Consider the following 15,676-nt stretch of genomic DNA (forward strand, 5'->3'; position numbering starts at 1 on the left):
CAATGCAATTTTAGGCTGCATCAATAGAGGTATAGTGTCTAGATCAAGGGAAGTAATAGTGCCACTCTATTCTGCTTTGGTCAGGCCCCACCTGGAATATTGTGTCCAGTTCTGGGCATCACAATTTAAAAAAGAAGTTGAGAAACTGGAGCGTGTCTAAAGAAGGGCCACCAAAATGGTGAAAGGTCTGGAAACCATGTATTATGAGGACTGAGAGAGCTGGAAAAGAGATGGTTAAGAGGTGATATGATAGCCCTGTTTAAGTATTTGAAAGGGTGTCACATTAAGCAAGCTTCTTTTCTGCTGCTCCAGAGACTAGGACCCAAAGGAGCAATGGATGCAAGCTCCAGGAAAAGAGAGTCCACCTCAACATTAGGAGGAACTTCCTGACAGTCAGGGCTGTTCAACAGTGGAACACACTTCTTCCTCGGAGCGTAGTGGCGCCTCCTTCCTTGGAAGTGTTTAAGCAGAGGCTGGATGGCCATCTGTTGAGGATGCTTTGATTGAGAGTTCATGCATGGCAGAATGGGGTTGGATTGGATGGCCCTTGTGGTCTCTTCCAACTCTGATTCTATGATGACAGTTTCCATCACCTCCTTCCTGCATGGCTGATTGGGGTTGGACTAGATGACCCTTGGGATCCTGTCTAACCCCATAATTCTATGATTCTAGTTTCACTTGCCATCCATTTCTGAGGTTGCAGAGATGTCAAAAACTGGTCACAGAGCACCCTCTATCTCTATCAACCCTAAAAGAGTGTCAGTTGCATGATGCTGTTTTTCCCAAATCCAGGCCATAAAAGAAGGTGTGGACTGAACTTGTTGGCCTCCTCATCTCTTTCTCTTCACAGGCCATATTTTCACATTTCAGCGGGGATCACGAGCGTGTGATCTTCTTGGAAAGAAAAGTGAAGGTTGTGAGGGATCAGAGACAGCGACATGGCTCACCATCTTACCAAGCAACAGCTCGCCGAATACAAAGAGGCCTTCTCATTGTTTGACAGGAATGGAGAAGGGGCCATTGATACATCGGAGGTGGGAACGGTCCTGCGGTCCCTCGGACTCAACCCCACTGAAGCTGAGCTCCAGGACATCATTGCTGAACTGGATGCCAATGGCAGTGGCCGCGTCAACTATCCAGACTTCCTCTCCCTAGTAGCTACAAGGAAGAAAGACTTTGAAACTGAGGAGGAGATCCGAGAGGCTTTCCAAGTCTTTGACAAGAATGGGAACGGGTACGTCGGCGTGGCGGAACTGCGGCATGTCATGACCAACCTGGGTGAGAAGTTGACAGATGAAGAAGTGGATGAGATGATCAAAGAAGCCGATCTGGACAGAGATGGGAAAGTCAACTACCAAGAGTTTCTTCGGGTGATGATGGACAAATAGAGGCCCAAAGGATGCCACACTGAAGGTAAAGGATGCACTTATTTTTTAGCTGTTATACCACGCTCTTAATGCACGTGGTGCTCTGGGGCATAAATCTACTGCATATACTCATGTATAAGTCTAGGAATTTGAGTAAAAAAATTGACCCCCAAAAACTGAGTCGACATATCCACAGATCAAAGTTAAATACAGTCAGCCCTCTGTATCCATGGAATTTTTATACATGGATTCAAGCATCCATGGCTTGAAAATATATATTCCACACAAGAAACCTTGATTTTGCTATTTTATATAAGAGGCATTATTATACTATGCAACTGTGTTTAATAGGACTTGAGCATCTGTGGATTTTGGTATCCACAGGGGGTCCTGGAACCCAACTGCAGTGGATACCAAAGGCCCACTGTACTGTACTTTAACTCTTATTTTAAAAAGAGAGTTTCTCCTGGTGAAAAGCAAAGCATAAACTATCCTGGATTCCCTCTCCTCTCTCATCCATCCAGCCTTTAAGCTGAGCACAAATAGTTATGCCTACTGGAATTTTGTAAGTTCTTTGGCATTGTTTTCCTTTGCTTCATCCTTTACATCTTTTGTTGCATGTCCCTAAGTTTTACCCGCGACTTATCCATGCGTCATATAAAATTCCATAATTTTGGCTCCAAAACCTGCCCTCGACTTATACATGTGGCCGACTTATTGATTTATTTAATTTAGACCCCACCTTCCTCCCAACAAGGGACCCCAGGAGGTTCACAGCATAGATTTAAACTGGGGATGCTACCGGTAAAACCAGTTTGTAGTGGTTTGAGTGTTGGGATAGTTGTGTGCTTTCAAGTTGTTTCCAACTTATGATGACCCTAAGGCTACCTATCACAGGGGTTTCTTGGCAAGATTTATTCAAAGGATGTTTGCCTTTGCCTCCTTCTGAGACTGAGAGAGTGTAACTTGCGCAAAGTCATCCAATGAGCTTCCATGGCTGAGTAAGGATGAGAACCTTGGTCTCCAGTCACAGTCCAATGCTTAAACTATTCCTGGAGACCAGGATCCAAAATCCCCATTCGGCCATGGAAACCCTTGGGGTGACCTTGGGCAAGTCACACTCTCTCACCCTCAGAGGTAGACCATGGTGACAACCCTCCTCCAAACAAATCTTGCCAAGGAAACCGTATGAGACAGTCACCAATGTGGTGTTCAGGTCTGTGTGTTGGACTAAGTCTCTGGCAGACCAGGGTTCAAATCACCACCCAGCCATGGAAACCCAGTGTGGGATATTGATCAAGTTTCACTTTCTCAGCTACAGGAGGAGAAAATGGCAAACCTCCCCTGAAGAAACCCTGCAAAGAATATCCTATGAGAGAGTCGCCATAAATTGGAGTGGACTTAAAGGCATGTAACAACAATCACAAAAATTAAGATTCAACAATGGTCATTTTAAAAGTTTTTGAAAATCAAATAAATAAGTGCTGGGAGATTGTTGATTAGTCCCAACTCTCTCTGTGTGTGTGTGCCTTCAAGTCACCCATTGATTTATGGTGGCCCCATGGATTTCATAAGGTTTTCTTAGGCAAGGAATCCTCAAGGTTGGTTTTGCCAGTTCCTTCATCTGTAATAGAGCTTCCAGCATCTGGTATTCACTGGTGGTCTCCCATCCAAATAATAACCAGGTCTGACCCTAGTTAGATTGGATCTGGTGCTGTGAGGATATTTAGACAGTGGATTTATCAAATGGGAGGAATTTCTCTTAAATTCAAATGAAAAGAAAGTGGGGCAAGAACGCATTCACTTAAAGTCACAAGTTCCACGCAATTACGTGAATGTGCATCGCGTTCGGACCTGCTCCCCATTGCCCGAAAATAGCATGCCATTGCCTGAATTTGTGTGTGGCAGTCTATCACACAATAACGTGAAACCACATGATTGTGTTCGGACTGACTTCCCATTGCCTGAATTTGTGTGTGGTGGTCTATCACGCAATAACATTAAACCCCATGAATGTGTTCAGATTGCCATTGGATTATACTTCCAGTTCCCCTTGTCTGATAGACTTCAATGTGTCCATGTGCATTCAAGTCCCCTGTGGACTTATGATGAACTCATTAAATTTACTAGGTTTTCTTAGGCAAGGAAGACTCTGAGATGTTTTTGCCAGTTCCTTCCTCTGAAATAGAGCCTCCAGCACCTGGTATTCATTGGTGGTCTCTCATCCAAGTCCTAACCAGTGCTGAATCCTTCTTAACTTCCAGCATCAGGCAAGATCAGTGCCTTTAGGATATTTAGAGCAGATCTGTTCAATCAATGGCGGAATGATGAGTCAACACATTGGTAAGTCCTATTGATTTAATTAGTTTAAGAATAAGAGGGTGCTTTATGCCACAAAACACACACTCCACTAATTTAATAAGCCAGTGAGACATAGTGGGTTGAGCACTGGACTATGACTCTGGAGTCCAGGGTTCGAATCCCCGCTCAGCCACGAAGCCCACTGGGTGACCTTAGGCAAGTCACACTCTCTCAGCCTCAGAGAATGGCAATGGCAAACACACACTGAAGACACTTGTCAAGAAAGCCCTGCGATAAGTTGGCCTTAGGGGTGCCATAAGTCAGAAATGACACAAAGGCAAACAACACACATAGACTATTTTTAAAAAACATATAAAGCTTTAAAAGCAGATAGCCCAAAGGTGCTTACAGATTGGGAGAGGACAGAATAATAAAGAAATATTATGAACAGACCCCTGAGTGGCAGGGCTTATATCACACCGCTGGGTGCAAATGCCCTTTCCGTTTATTCTCCATTTCCTCTTTCCCTCTCTTCTTGCTTTTTTATTTTCCTTTGCCAGCCACTTCTCTTCTTGATGGGGTTAGATGGGGAGAAATAAGGCAGTTAAACCAGAAAGGTTCATTTCCCCTCTGGCCTCTGTTTTCTCTGCAACCCTGCAATTTGTACAGTTTGCACAGAGTTTTTGCAGGGCGAGGAGCTGGGCTTGCCGGTGCTTGCTTGTTTATGGACTAACTGACTGGTATCAAGGCAAAGCTCCACCGAATGATGAAATAATACGATCAAACTCATTTTCAAATCAGTCTGCACCAGACGAAGAGCTACATCCCTTATCACTAATGTCTTTCTTATCCAACATGGAGCCACTGAGGCTCAAGGTGACCAGATGCCCTAACGGCAAAGGAGGATAGAAGCTAAAACTAATAGAAATGTGTTTCATATAGTTTATTTACAACCATATTACATATACTGTATTTTATTATGTACTCAGCCCTATTTTTCCTTTGTTAAAGTGCCTTGTTGGCTTGCAATATATTTATAGAACTCTGAGCAAGACAAAGGCTTAAAATTTTACTTTACCAGCAACAACGTCTTGACTAAATGTAGTCAGTCAAAGGAATATTGGTAGCAAAGTAAAATTTTAAGCCTTTATAGGATGACAGAGGAATGACCAGGAATACGGTTGGAGCTAGCTTATTTTCAGCTGCTCCAGAGACTAGGACATGGAGCAATGGATTTAAACTATAAGAAAAGAGATTCCACCTCAACATTAGGAAGGATCTCCTGACAGTAACAGTAGTTTGACAGTGGATTATGCTGCCTTGGTGGGTGGCGGAGTCTCCTTCTTTGGAGGTTTTTGAACAGATCATCATCTATCACAAGGAGGGCTTTGATGGTGCATTCCTGCATGGCAGAATGGGGCTGGGTTGGATGGCCCTTGCGGTCTCTTTGAACTCTATGATTCTGTCATTCTTGAATTCTATGACTGTCTCTCCCAAATCAGGACAGTTGAAGGGTATGGATTTAGGTGAGTGCCTTTTCTCTATGAACAGCAGCATCAAGGTTTTGCATAATAGACCCAGCGTGGCTTAGAGGTTTGAGCATTGGACTAGGAATCTGGAGACCAGGGTTCAAATCCCGGCTCAGCCATGTAAAGCACTGGGTGATCTTGGGCAAGTCACAGTCTCTCAGCTTCAGAGGATGGCAATGGCAAACCTCCTCTGAAGAAACTTGCCATGAAAACCCCATGATAGATTCACCTTACAGTTGCCATAAATCAGGAAAGGCTTGAAGGCAGACAACAACAACAACAACAATGCTTAATGGCATCCCAATGTTACAAAACTGGACAGGTAACCAGCAGAAGGTTACACACCCTGTGCCTCTCCACCTGACATCCATTCCTGAGGTTTTAGAAATGCTGAAAGTCAATGGTGGGGCAGCCAACCTCCTACTTCTTGCAAATCTTAAGGAGCTTGGCCTACGTTTAGGGCAAACCTGTTCCTACTAACAAGTAGGATCTAAATCCAGGCCTTAGGCTGTGAAGAGGGTGTGGACCAAGGTTGCTTGCCCCATTCATCTCTCCATCACCAGACGCCAGATTTTCCTGTTTTTGGCAGCAGATGAAAGTGTGTGAGCTGCTTTTGAGAAGAGAGAGAACCTGCTCTGGGCACCAAAGGAGAGGACAAAATGGCACACCGCTTCACTGAAGCAGAACTTGGGGCCGTCAAAGAGATCTTCCTACACTTTGACAGAGACGGCGATGGGTCCATCAGTTCCAAGGAGTTGAAGATGGCCCTGAGCTCCCTTGAACCCATTATACCCAACTTCAGGGAGGAATTTACGGATGAGAAGTTGGACGCCATGATCAAGCTGGTCGACACGGATGGAGACGGGAAAGTGAGCTATGAAGAGTTTGTGAATATGATGGAGGAGAAGTAGGGACCCTTGAGGCTCCCCTCTTTAGGTACAGATCCATCTTTTATTCCCTTCTTTCAACAGCACCAAGAAGATAATACTGGAGAACTAGGTCTCTGCTCCAAGGACCTTCCAGTTTTGCATCTGAGAAAAAGCAGAGAGCAAAGGGAAATCAGGAGGAGAAGCAAAGGGAAGCAGGTGGCCCAATCTACCATTTATTGAAGTTTAAGGACTAGTTAAAGTACCTTTTCTTGGACTCCTAGCAAGATGATGTCTGGTTAGGTTGGCTGGGAGATTCTGGGAGTTGTTATCCAAAAGATCTTCCCCTGCAAAATCATAGAACATTTCACCCTATTAATAGAGAATGGGAATCAATTTAGTATTGTGTGTCCATTTGGCCTTGTTTTAGGAGATAATGTGCTGGTGTTAAATATGTTTTTGCAAGTAACATGAAGATTTATTTTTTTAAAAAAGTAAGTACATGGCATTGGAATGTATTCTTGCATGTCTTCAAGTCGTTTCCGACTTATGGCAACCCCAAGGCAACTCTCTGACCTGTTGTATACCCTTTAATCTCTTTCTGTGAGGCACAAATGAACTGATATTTCTTGCACTGTATATGTTCCCATGGGATTTGCAGTTTTCTGGCCCAGTACTGATTATTCATTTTATGTTTATGTCTGTTAGGGCGTGGCCCACAGGCTTGAATTACCTTTTATAGATCGCATGCTTTGCATTTTAAAAAAAATTTGTAAATACATTCATTGCATTTGAGTGCAATACACTGTTTAAATAAAATTGCCGAGTGTCCATCTCCCCTAAACTTTTTGCTCATTCATTCGCTAGCTCTTCACTTAACTGAATCCAAATCATGATATTTGCTCTGGCATCCCAAAGCTGTCTTATAGATGTGTAAAGTCCCCTGCAGGCTTGCATCTACAGTGCAGAATTAATGCTGTTTGACACCACTTTAACTGCCATGGCTCAATGCTGTGGAATTCTCAGATTCATAGTTTTGTGAGATATTTACCCTTCTGTGTCAGAGACCTCTGGTGCCACAACAAGCTAAAAATCCCAGAATTCCATAGGATGGAGCCATGACCGTTAAAACTGTGTCAAACTCCATTAATTCTGAAGTGTAGAGGCAGTGCTGGAACATTTTTAGCCATGTAGAGTCAGTGTGGCATAGTGATTTGAGTGCTGGACTACAACCCTGGAGACCAGGGTTTGACTCCCTGCTCGACCATAAAACCCACTGGATGATCTTGGGCAAGTCACACTCTCTCAGCCTCAGGGGAAGGCAATGGCATACCTCCTCTGAACAAATCCTGTCAAGAAAACCCATGAGAGGTTCAGCTTAGGGTTGCCATAGGTCAGAAATGGCTCGGAGGCACACAACGATAACAAGAATAGCCTTAGTCATTTCAAGGCTGTGTAAGTAAGAGTTCAGCGTGCACCACTGAGTATGAGAGTGCATTGCACATGGATGGACACTGATGTGAATGAATGCATACTACACATTGCATATGGAGATTTGCATCACAATTCACAAACGTGACGATACTGATCAAGTCTGGTGAAAGCTTATGCTACAACTTCTTTTGCACAGTTAGCCTCAAAGGTGCCACAAGATCCCTTTGCAAGCTGATATTCCAGATGAAGGAGTTTATCACACTGGGGCTAATTTCGGCATTAGAGAGAGATTAAATCACATTTAAAGCATCCCGCAAATAAAGCAAAAATGGAGAGTAATTGCACAAATGATTATCACATGCAACTGTGGAAATAACATGATATTGAAAATGCATTGTTGCTGAAATCCCAAAAGTAAAAAGATGTGCATTAATGCTTCTTTGTGAGCGCTTGAATGGCGGGTTTTGTGTGATGCCATGTGAAATCATTTAGTGTAATTATGCAGTTTTTCTGGGATAAACTCCTAAGACAACTATGTCTGTGAATGATGATACTGTATAACTTGGGGAATGCCAAACTAGGCTCTATCTCATCAGTGTGAGACATCAGCCATATTTTATCCGTTCTCTCTCTCTTCTGCATCTGTGTTTTTGCAGTGCTGCTGTGAATCCAGTTCTACTGAGACACAAGGGCCAACGAGAAGCCAAGAAGAGCTTTCTCCCTCCACTACACCCTTGCATAACGTATTTGGAGATCCCTCCACCAAAGAGCCTGCAATGCAACAGGAGAACTAGACAAGCTGGTCAAGGAGCTTTCTTTGGTGTGGTTCTTCCCAGCAAGTCACGCCCGACCAAAACATCTTCATCTTTCACTCACTTTGCATTCAGATGATGACGTCTCAGGCCTTGGGGTGTGTCTACGTGTGTTTGTGTGTGTGCAGAATAAATTATTCACACCCTTTCGGTTGTGGTGCCTTTTGTTTGGGAAACTGGATGGATAGGAGACCTTTAACAAGTCCATCTTTCAGAAGGAGTCCATGGTGTAATCCAGGGGTGAGCCAACTGTGGTCCTGGGGTCTCATGTGGTTTTCAATATTGTTTCTGTGTCCCTTGACCTTTCAAAACTCCCCAGAAAGGCTACTGTTGTTGTTAACTGCCATAAAGTCAACTTCGACTTAACATCTATGAATGAGAGACCTCCATGTCATTAACAGCTCAGGTCTTGCAAAATCAGAGTCTCTCCATCTAAAAAGTGGTCTTCCTTTTTTCCTGCTGCCATCTAGCTTACCAAGTATTATTCCCTTTTCTAGGGAGTGCTATCTTCTCATGATATGGCCAAAGTATGGCAGCCTCAGTTTTATCATCTTGGCTTCTAGGAGAGTTCAGGCTTGATTTGTTCTAGGACCCATTTATTATCCATGGTATTCTCAGAACTCTTTGTCAGCACCAGATCTCAAACGGATTGGTTTCCTTCTTACCCACTTTCTTCACTGTTCAGCTTTCACAAAATATGCACAGAAATTGTAAATACAATGGCATGGACAATCCTGACTTTGGTATTCAGTGATACATTTTTACACTTCAGGATCATGCATTGTACCTTCATAGCTGTCCTTCCAAATTCTAGTCTTCTTCTGATTTCTTGAGTGCAGTCCCCATTATGATTCATGACTGAGCCACAGTATGGCAAATATTATATCCTCCAACATTTCACAGATGAAAACCAGGGCAACACTGAATGTGAAAGGGATCTAGGAGTCCTAGTGGACCACAAGGTGAATATGAGTCAATGGTGTGACAGGGCAGCTAAAAAAGCTAATACAATTCTAGGCTGCATCAATAAGACTGGAGTGTCTAGATTGAAGTAATAGTATTATTATTATTATTATTATTATTATTATTATTATTATTATTATTATTATTATTATATTTATATCTCGCCCTTCTCCAAAGACTGGGACTCAGGGCGGCTCTATTCTACTCTATAGAGTAGTACTACTCTATTCTGCTTTGGTCAGACCCCACCTGCAATAATACTGCATCCAGTTCTGGGCACTACAATTCAAGAAGGATGTTGAGAAGCAGGAGCCTGTCCAGAGGAGGGCAACCAAAATGGTGAAAGGTCTGGAAACCTACAGGGAATGCATGACTTTACCTTTCCTTACCTCCTCTCCCTTCTGCTGAGTTGAGTACAAACGGTTTTGCACTTCGAACTGAGTTTGAAGTAACTGATGTAAGCCAAGGATGAACGCAGAAGGTGGAATAAGGAGAGAGAAACTGGGGCATTTTCAAAGCAGCTGGGAAAGTGGGAAGGCAGAGGATTAAGTGGGGCCATTTATCCCATTTGGAGGGCATGAAATTGTACTATTGCCCAAGTCTAAGGCTACTGACACACTACAGAATTAATGAAGTTCAACACTGTTTTAAATGTCATGGCTCCATCCTATGGATTCTTGGGATTTGTAATCCCAGAATTCCATAGCATTGAGTCATGGAAGTTAAAGCGGTGTCAAACTGCATTAACTCTGCAATGTAGATGCTGCCTAAGTGTTTTGCATGCGGCCTTTAGCCCCAAACTGGGGAAAAGGCAGGATATAAATAAATATACTGCAACAACCATGACTCTCTTAGGTTGCATTGGATTTTCTTGGATACTTTGTGCCAAGAGGACCACATAGTTAGGGTAGAGGGCCAGAATGTGGGAAAGTAACTTTTTCAAGCTTTTCAATAGACCTTCTCCTGCCCTTGGCACCCTGGCAAATGCCCAGCCCTGCCTCTGATTTACTGACTAATTTAGGTGAGTCAAGCATTTTTTACTGTGCTCTTCTGCAAAAATTGAAGGAGGTTACCAGTTCAGCTTGCCGATCAATAAAGAAGGAGACGATAGAAGCAATCACTAGATTGAAAAAAGAAATCTAATCATACACCAGAATCTACAGACATATAAGCAAGCACTCATTTTAATAAATAAACTTGTAATTTTCTGGGACCATTAAACTGCTTGGCTACGGGGAAAAGAAAACATACATCAAATGACGTAATTCATTATACAACAAGATGGAATGTACTACTGCAAGGTAGAATTCATTCCTGAGCTATAGAGGCTATTGGTTTCTATGGTGGTGAAATAATGAACCCACACTGGATTTTAGTCCAAATTTTAAAGGAGCTATCAAAGGTGACATAAACTTATTTCCAGAGCGATTCCATCAAGTGGACAGCTCCTTTCAAGTCCAGCCTAGGAGTGTATCCCTATTGCAGAATTAAAGCAGCATGACACCACTTTACCTGCCATGACTATATCCTACAGACTTCTGGGATTTGTAGTTTGCTGGTAGTTTAGTATGGTGCCAGAGAGATCCAGTGTAATGTTCTTAGTAATGTTTTTGTGGTTAAATGCCTGTACTGCAGCCATTCACTCAAAACCACAAGGTTGCGAGTTCAAGACCAGCAAAAGGGCCCAAGCTCGACTCAGGCTTGCATCCTTCCGAGGAGGGAGCTAAAATGAGTACCCAGACTGTTGGGGGCAAATTAGCTTACTTGCTAATTAGCTTACTTGCTGTTCACCGCTATGATCTTTGGAATAGCGGTATATAAATAAAACAAATTATTATTATTATTATTATTATTATAAATAATAATAATAGATTTTATTTGTATACCGCTTTTCCACAGATCAAAGCAGTTTACAGCCGTAGAAAACCATTACAACCATAAAAAACCGTTAGAAAACATCTCTAGATAAAAACCAATTATACAAAATTTAAAACACAGTCATACAGCAAGGTAAGGGAGGGAATCAATGGCATCAACATACACAACTTCATTTATCGGGGGGGAAGGCTTGACAAAAAAGGAAGGTTTTAAGGCTTTTTAAAAAATGTTCCTAGGGGGGGTCGTCAAACGGAGCTCCTCGGGAAGGCTATTCCAGATTCGCGGGGCCATCACTGAAAAGGCCATCTGGGATGTAGAAACATACTTGGCAGGTGGAATTTCCATAAGATTCTTCCCGGATGTTCTGAGTGTGTGGGGCAGATTATATGGGGAGATGCAGTCCCTCAAGTAACTCGGGCCCAAGCCATGTAGGGCTTTATATAGTACTCATAAATTGTAATTTCCATACATCACTGAATGTAATGGCAAGAGTTGGGGCATAAAGAACTAGCAAAATTAAAATTATACTTTTACGTTGCAATAGAGAATGAGTGTGGCATGGTGTAGCCTGCTATCCTGCCATAATCATCCTGGTTTAAGAATGGAAGCATACCGGTTTGGGATAATTTCTTATCACACTTTTCTCCATGATAGTGCTTTGGCGATCTATGATCTGGTGATCTCTTTTCTGCAATGCAAAATGCTGTCTTCAGGGAGGAAGGGGGGAAATGAATAAACCGCTTCCTGAAGCTGGCTGCTGTGCAAATGTGCACACAGCTGCCAGCTTTGGGATGGTGTTGACTGCCCCAGTCATTGTAAGGGAGAGCAGGGAGACATGGAGAGCAGCAAAATCATGTCCGCTCACACCACTTAACTGCCTGAGAAGTGGAACTGCAGCAGAAGGGATCTATTGTCAGGCCCAGCCTGGCTGAGGACTCAGGGGAGGACTCTGAAGCTGAGCTGGAGCCTGAACCTGAACTTGAACCTGAGCCTGGCCCTAGCTCTGCCCTGAGAGATCCAGCAGAGGCTGTGACTTTAGAAGACAACCAGGAGCCAAACCTCCAATAGCAAGGTTTAAAACCTCTAATATTGTGGACTTGGAGGAGAAGAAGGAGGAAGATCATATCCCTACCTTTGATTTGAAAGAACATGCCTCCAATGCTCAAGGAGGCTTTATGAAAAACGCCAGCTTATCAAGACCACTTGCACTAATGAGGGCTGATGATAAAAGGCTGGGAAGGACGTCAGGGCTTCCGTCAGAAGCTATCTGAGTTTTCTCCAGAGAGCCCCTCGTGTCCTGACTCAGTAACCTTTGGACTATGATCTGACCTGACCTGACCATGATGCTCTTCTGGAACCATTGACCTGGACTTTGCTCCTGGCTTGACCCTTTGTCTTGCACCCTGCCTGACTACAGACCTTGTTACTGGACCCTGCCCTTGTTTGTAAGTCTGCTCTTTGAGGCTTGCTTGACTTTCACAAGCTGGTTGATTTGGACTTGCTATCACTTACTTGGCTGCATTCCCAGACACCTATCATCCAAAGGCAGTTATAGAATAGCAGTGAAACTGAGAGCCTATTGACAGGTTTTGCCCATCAATGAAAAAGTACACTACAGGAACAAATTTAATGCAAGGCACCAACAGTATAGTCATGACATTGTGTGATAAGTACCAAATAAAGATCCTTTTACCCTGTTAAACCTCTGCTTTTCTAACCTCATGTGCTGAAGTCCTTGGTCATAGGAAGGCCAGCCCAAGATATTGTGTTGCCTGAGGAGGAGACAAAGCCATGACCTCTTCCCAAAGACAGCTGCCTTATTTTGGCTCCAGAGTTAAAGGAGTCCATTCTGTCCTCTCTCTGCTCCAAGTGTCAAATATGCTAGGTATGCTACACCACTGATCACACTCTTCTTCCCATAAGCTTTTGATATGCTGAGGGTGTATCTACAGGTCCTAACTAGTTTAGTAGTAATTACCTAGGAATCCCTGGGAACTGTTGTTTGTGGTGGGATCTCAGGGATGTTTACCTAACAGAGATACTTCAGCTCTCCAAGCCCTTCTGCAAAAGAAGAAGCAGCTGTATGACACTTAGCACTGGTACAAAACAGATGTCAGCTTCAAGTGCAGATATATCCCAAGGTGCTGTAAACCAGAGCTCATAAAAGCTACTTATTTTGACTAGAGTGCCCAGAATCCTGCAGCCAGCAAGACGGATTCTGGGACTAGCAGTCTGATGCTCTGGTGTCAGTTGTTTTTTACTAACTATGAGTGCATTCACACTGTTGAATTAAAGCAGTTTGACACCACTTTTATTGCCATGACTCTGTCCTATGGAACCCTGGAATTTCTAGTTTGGATAGGTATTCAGCCTGGTCTGTCAGGAAGCTCTGGTGTCTCACCAAACTACAAATCCCAGGATTCCATAGGATACAGTCATGGCAGTTAAAGTAGTGTCAAACTGCTTTAATTCTGCGGTGTGAAAAAAGCCTATAATGCTAGGATACCATGCCAGGCTGGCTTCTAATTTTTCTTTGCAAGCGTCTTTTTAATTTCATTATCATTTTATTTTTCATCAGATAGAGGTTGAGAAATCCAAAAAGTATTCAGCGCACATGTTCCTCTCTCGGGTTTTGCCCAAACGAGAATGACGGGTTCCATCATGAAATGGGGTGTGGATTTTCTTTTATTTCTATCTTCGCGGTTCAGCTGGCTCCAACAGAAGCCCAACTTGGGTGTTCCCTGCTTCTTTCCCCAAAGATCAGCTCATCCCCAGGCAAAGGGCCAAAGGAGACACCTTTACATTTTTGGCAACCCACAAAAAAGACAAGAAAAAGGAAAGAGAAGTCATTTCTTCATTTTGTATCCGAGAGAGCAGCCAGGCTTTCTTAGTGCAGTCGGAGAATTGCCAAACCACCACCAACAACAACAGTGAAACCATGGCTTCCCATCCGTTTTCAGAAGAAGAGATAGCTGAATTCAAGGAAGCCTTCCTGCTCTTTGACAAAGATGGAGATGGTGCCATCAGCACCCAAGAACTAGGGACTGTCATGAGGTCCATTGGGCAAAATCCAACAGAAGCTGAGTTACAGGAGATGATCAAGAAGTTGGACACCAACAAAGATGGAATGGTTGACTTCCCGGAGTTCCTCACTTTGCTGGGTGCGAGGATGAAGAGCGCAGATAGCGAGGAAGAGATCCGGAAGGCCTTCCAGGTGTTTGACCGGGATGGCAATGGTTATGTCAGCGCGGCGGAGCTGCGGCACATCATGACCAAGCTTGGTGAGAAGTTGACGGATGAAGAAGTAGAAGACATGATCAAGGAGGCTGATGTGGATGGAGATGGGCAAGTCAACTATGAAGAATTTATCCGGATCATGTCTTGCAAGTAGAGACCTCTTCCATGGAGGGACTTGGTTCTGTATCCTACAGATCACACCCAATCTCTTGCTTTCATGTATGGGCGTGTTCTCTGCAAATGCATGGGTATGGTGGGCTAATGAACAAAACCAGATGGAGATAATGACTGGTGAAGACTAGCATTAATTCCTTGGTGGGAAGAACTGGGACTTCGGATATCTGGTGTTATTTTTCTCTGCAATCTAGAGGGAACTGTTGCTTTACAATGGAAACTTTTGCATTCTCAGTTCCAGTACAACAATACAATGTGGAGGAACTTGAGATAATCTACAATGGTGATGGACAGAAGGTAGATTGGAACCCCCTGGGACATATTTTGGGTGGGCTGTAGAACATTACTAAGGGCTGTGACTTTTTCTGCTCTAATGGGTTATTTCAGCCTCAACATCCCTCATCTATAAACACAAATATTCTTAATTTATTGTTTCTGCTGGGTCTTGTCTTTTTTTAAGGTCTAGTAGCCACTTTTAGACTATTCTATAAGATTCTGTGAGCTGTATTTAATGAGGTGTACGTCTCTATGTAGGTCACCCTGGTGCATGGCTCTTGCAGGCAAGACTGTCTGGTGGCTTCCATGGGTTTAAGTTTAAACTTTAAAGGAGCTATCCAAAATGGTGAAGCAAGCATCTTCAGACAGCAGTTTTGGATAGACTCAGCTTCTTGGATAGCTTCTTTAAAAGTTTGGACTACAATCCACAGCAGATTCCCCCACTCCACTGACATGGGTGCTTCCAGTTCCAGCCACTGTTGCCAACAAATTAACTTTTCCCGCCTCTTTTTACATCCTATTCAAGACCTAAAGAGTGTGTTTGACTTGAGAGAACAGAGTGGGGTAGGATCAGGTTAGAGAAAATAGGTTTACATTTTTCTCCCTGCTCTGCCTAGTGTAAAAATGATGGAACAATCTGTCATGGCACTAGGAACAATGGTTGGAACTTTCCTTCCACTTCCAAACCCAACGGCTGTGTCCATATGAAGAAAGCTTCCATCCACAATCCAGAGCGATCCTGGTAAAGTCATTATAACGTTGTTGTTGTTGCTAACTGCCATGACTTATGGCAACGCTGTGAATTAGAGACTCCCAAGTCCTGCTTGGGTCTTGTAGAT

General features: G+C 43.4%; 1 protein-coding gene across 1 annotated transcript; it reads left to right on the forward strand.

Moving 5' to 3' along the window:
• Positions 1-938: 938 nt before the first annotated feature.
• CALML3 (calmodulin like 3) lies at positions 939-14,956 on the forward strand. Its single transcript, XM_042467816.1, has 2 exons — positions 939-1,386; positions 13,859-14,956. Exons 1-2 carry the CDS (start codon positions 939-941, stop codon positions 14,539-14,541), a joined length of 1,131 nt encoding a protein of 376 aa, XP_042323750.1. The 3' UTR covers positions 14,542-14,956.
• The last annotated feature ends 720 nt before the right edge of the window (positions 14,957-15,676 follow it).

This window comes from Sceloporus undulatus, chromosome 5 (genome assembly GCF_019175285.1).
Source record: "Sceloporus undulatus isolate JIND9_A2432 ecotype Alabama chromosome 5, SceUnd_v1.1, whole genome shotgun sequence".
NCBI classification, from domain to species: domain Eukaryota; kingdom Metazoa; phylum Chordata; class Lepidosauria; order Squamata; family Phrynosomatidae; genus Sceloporus; species Sceloporus undulatus.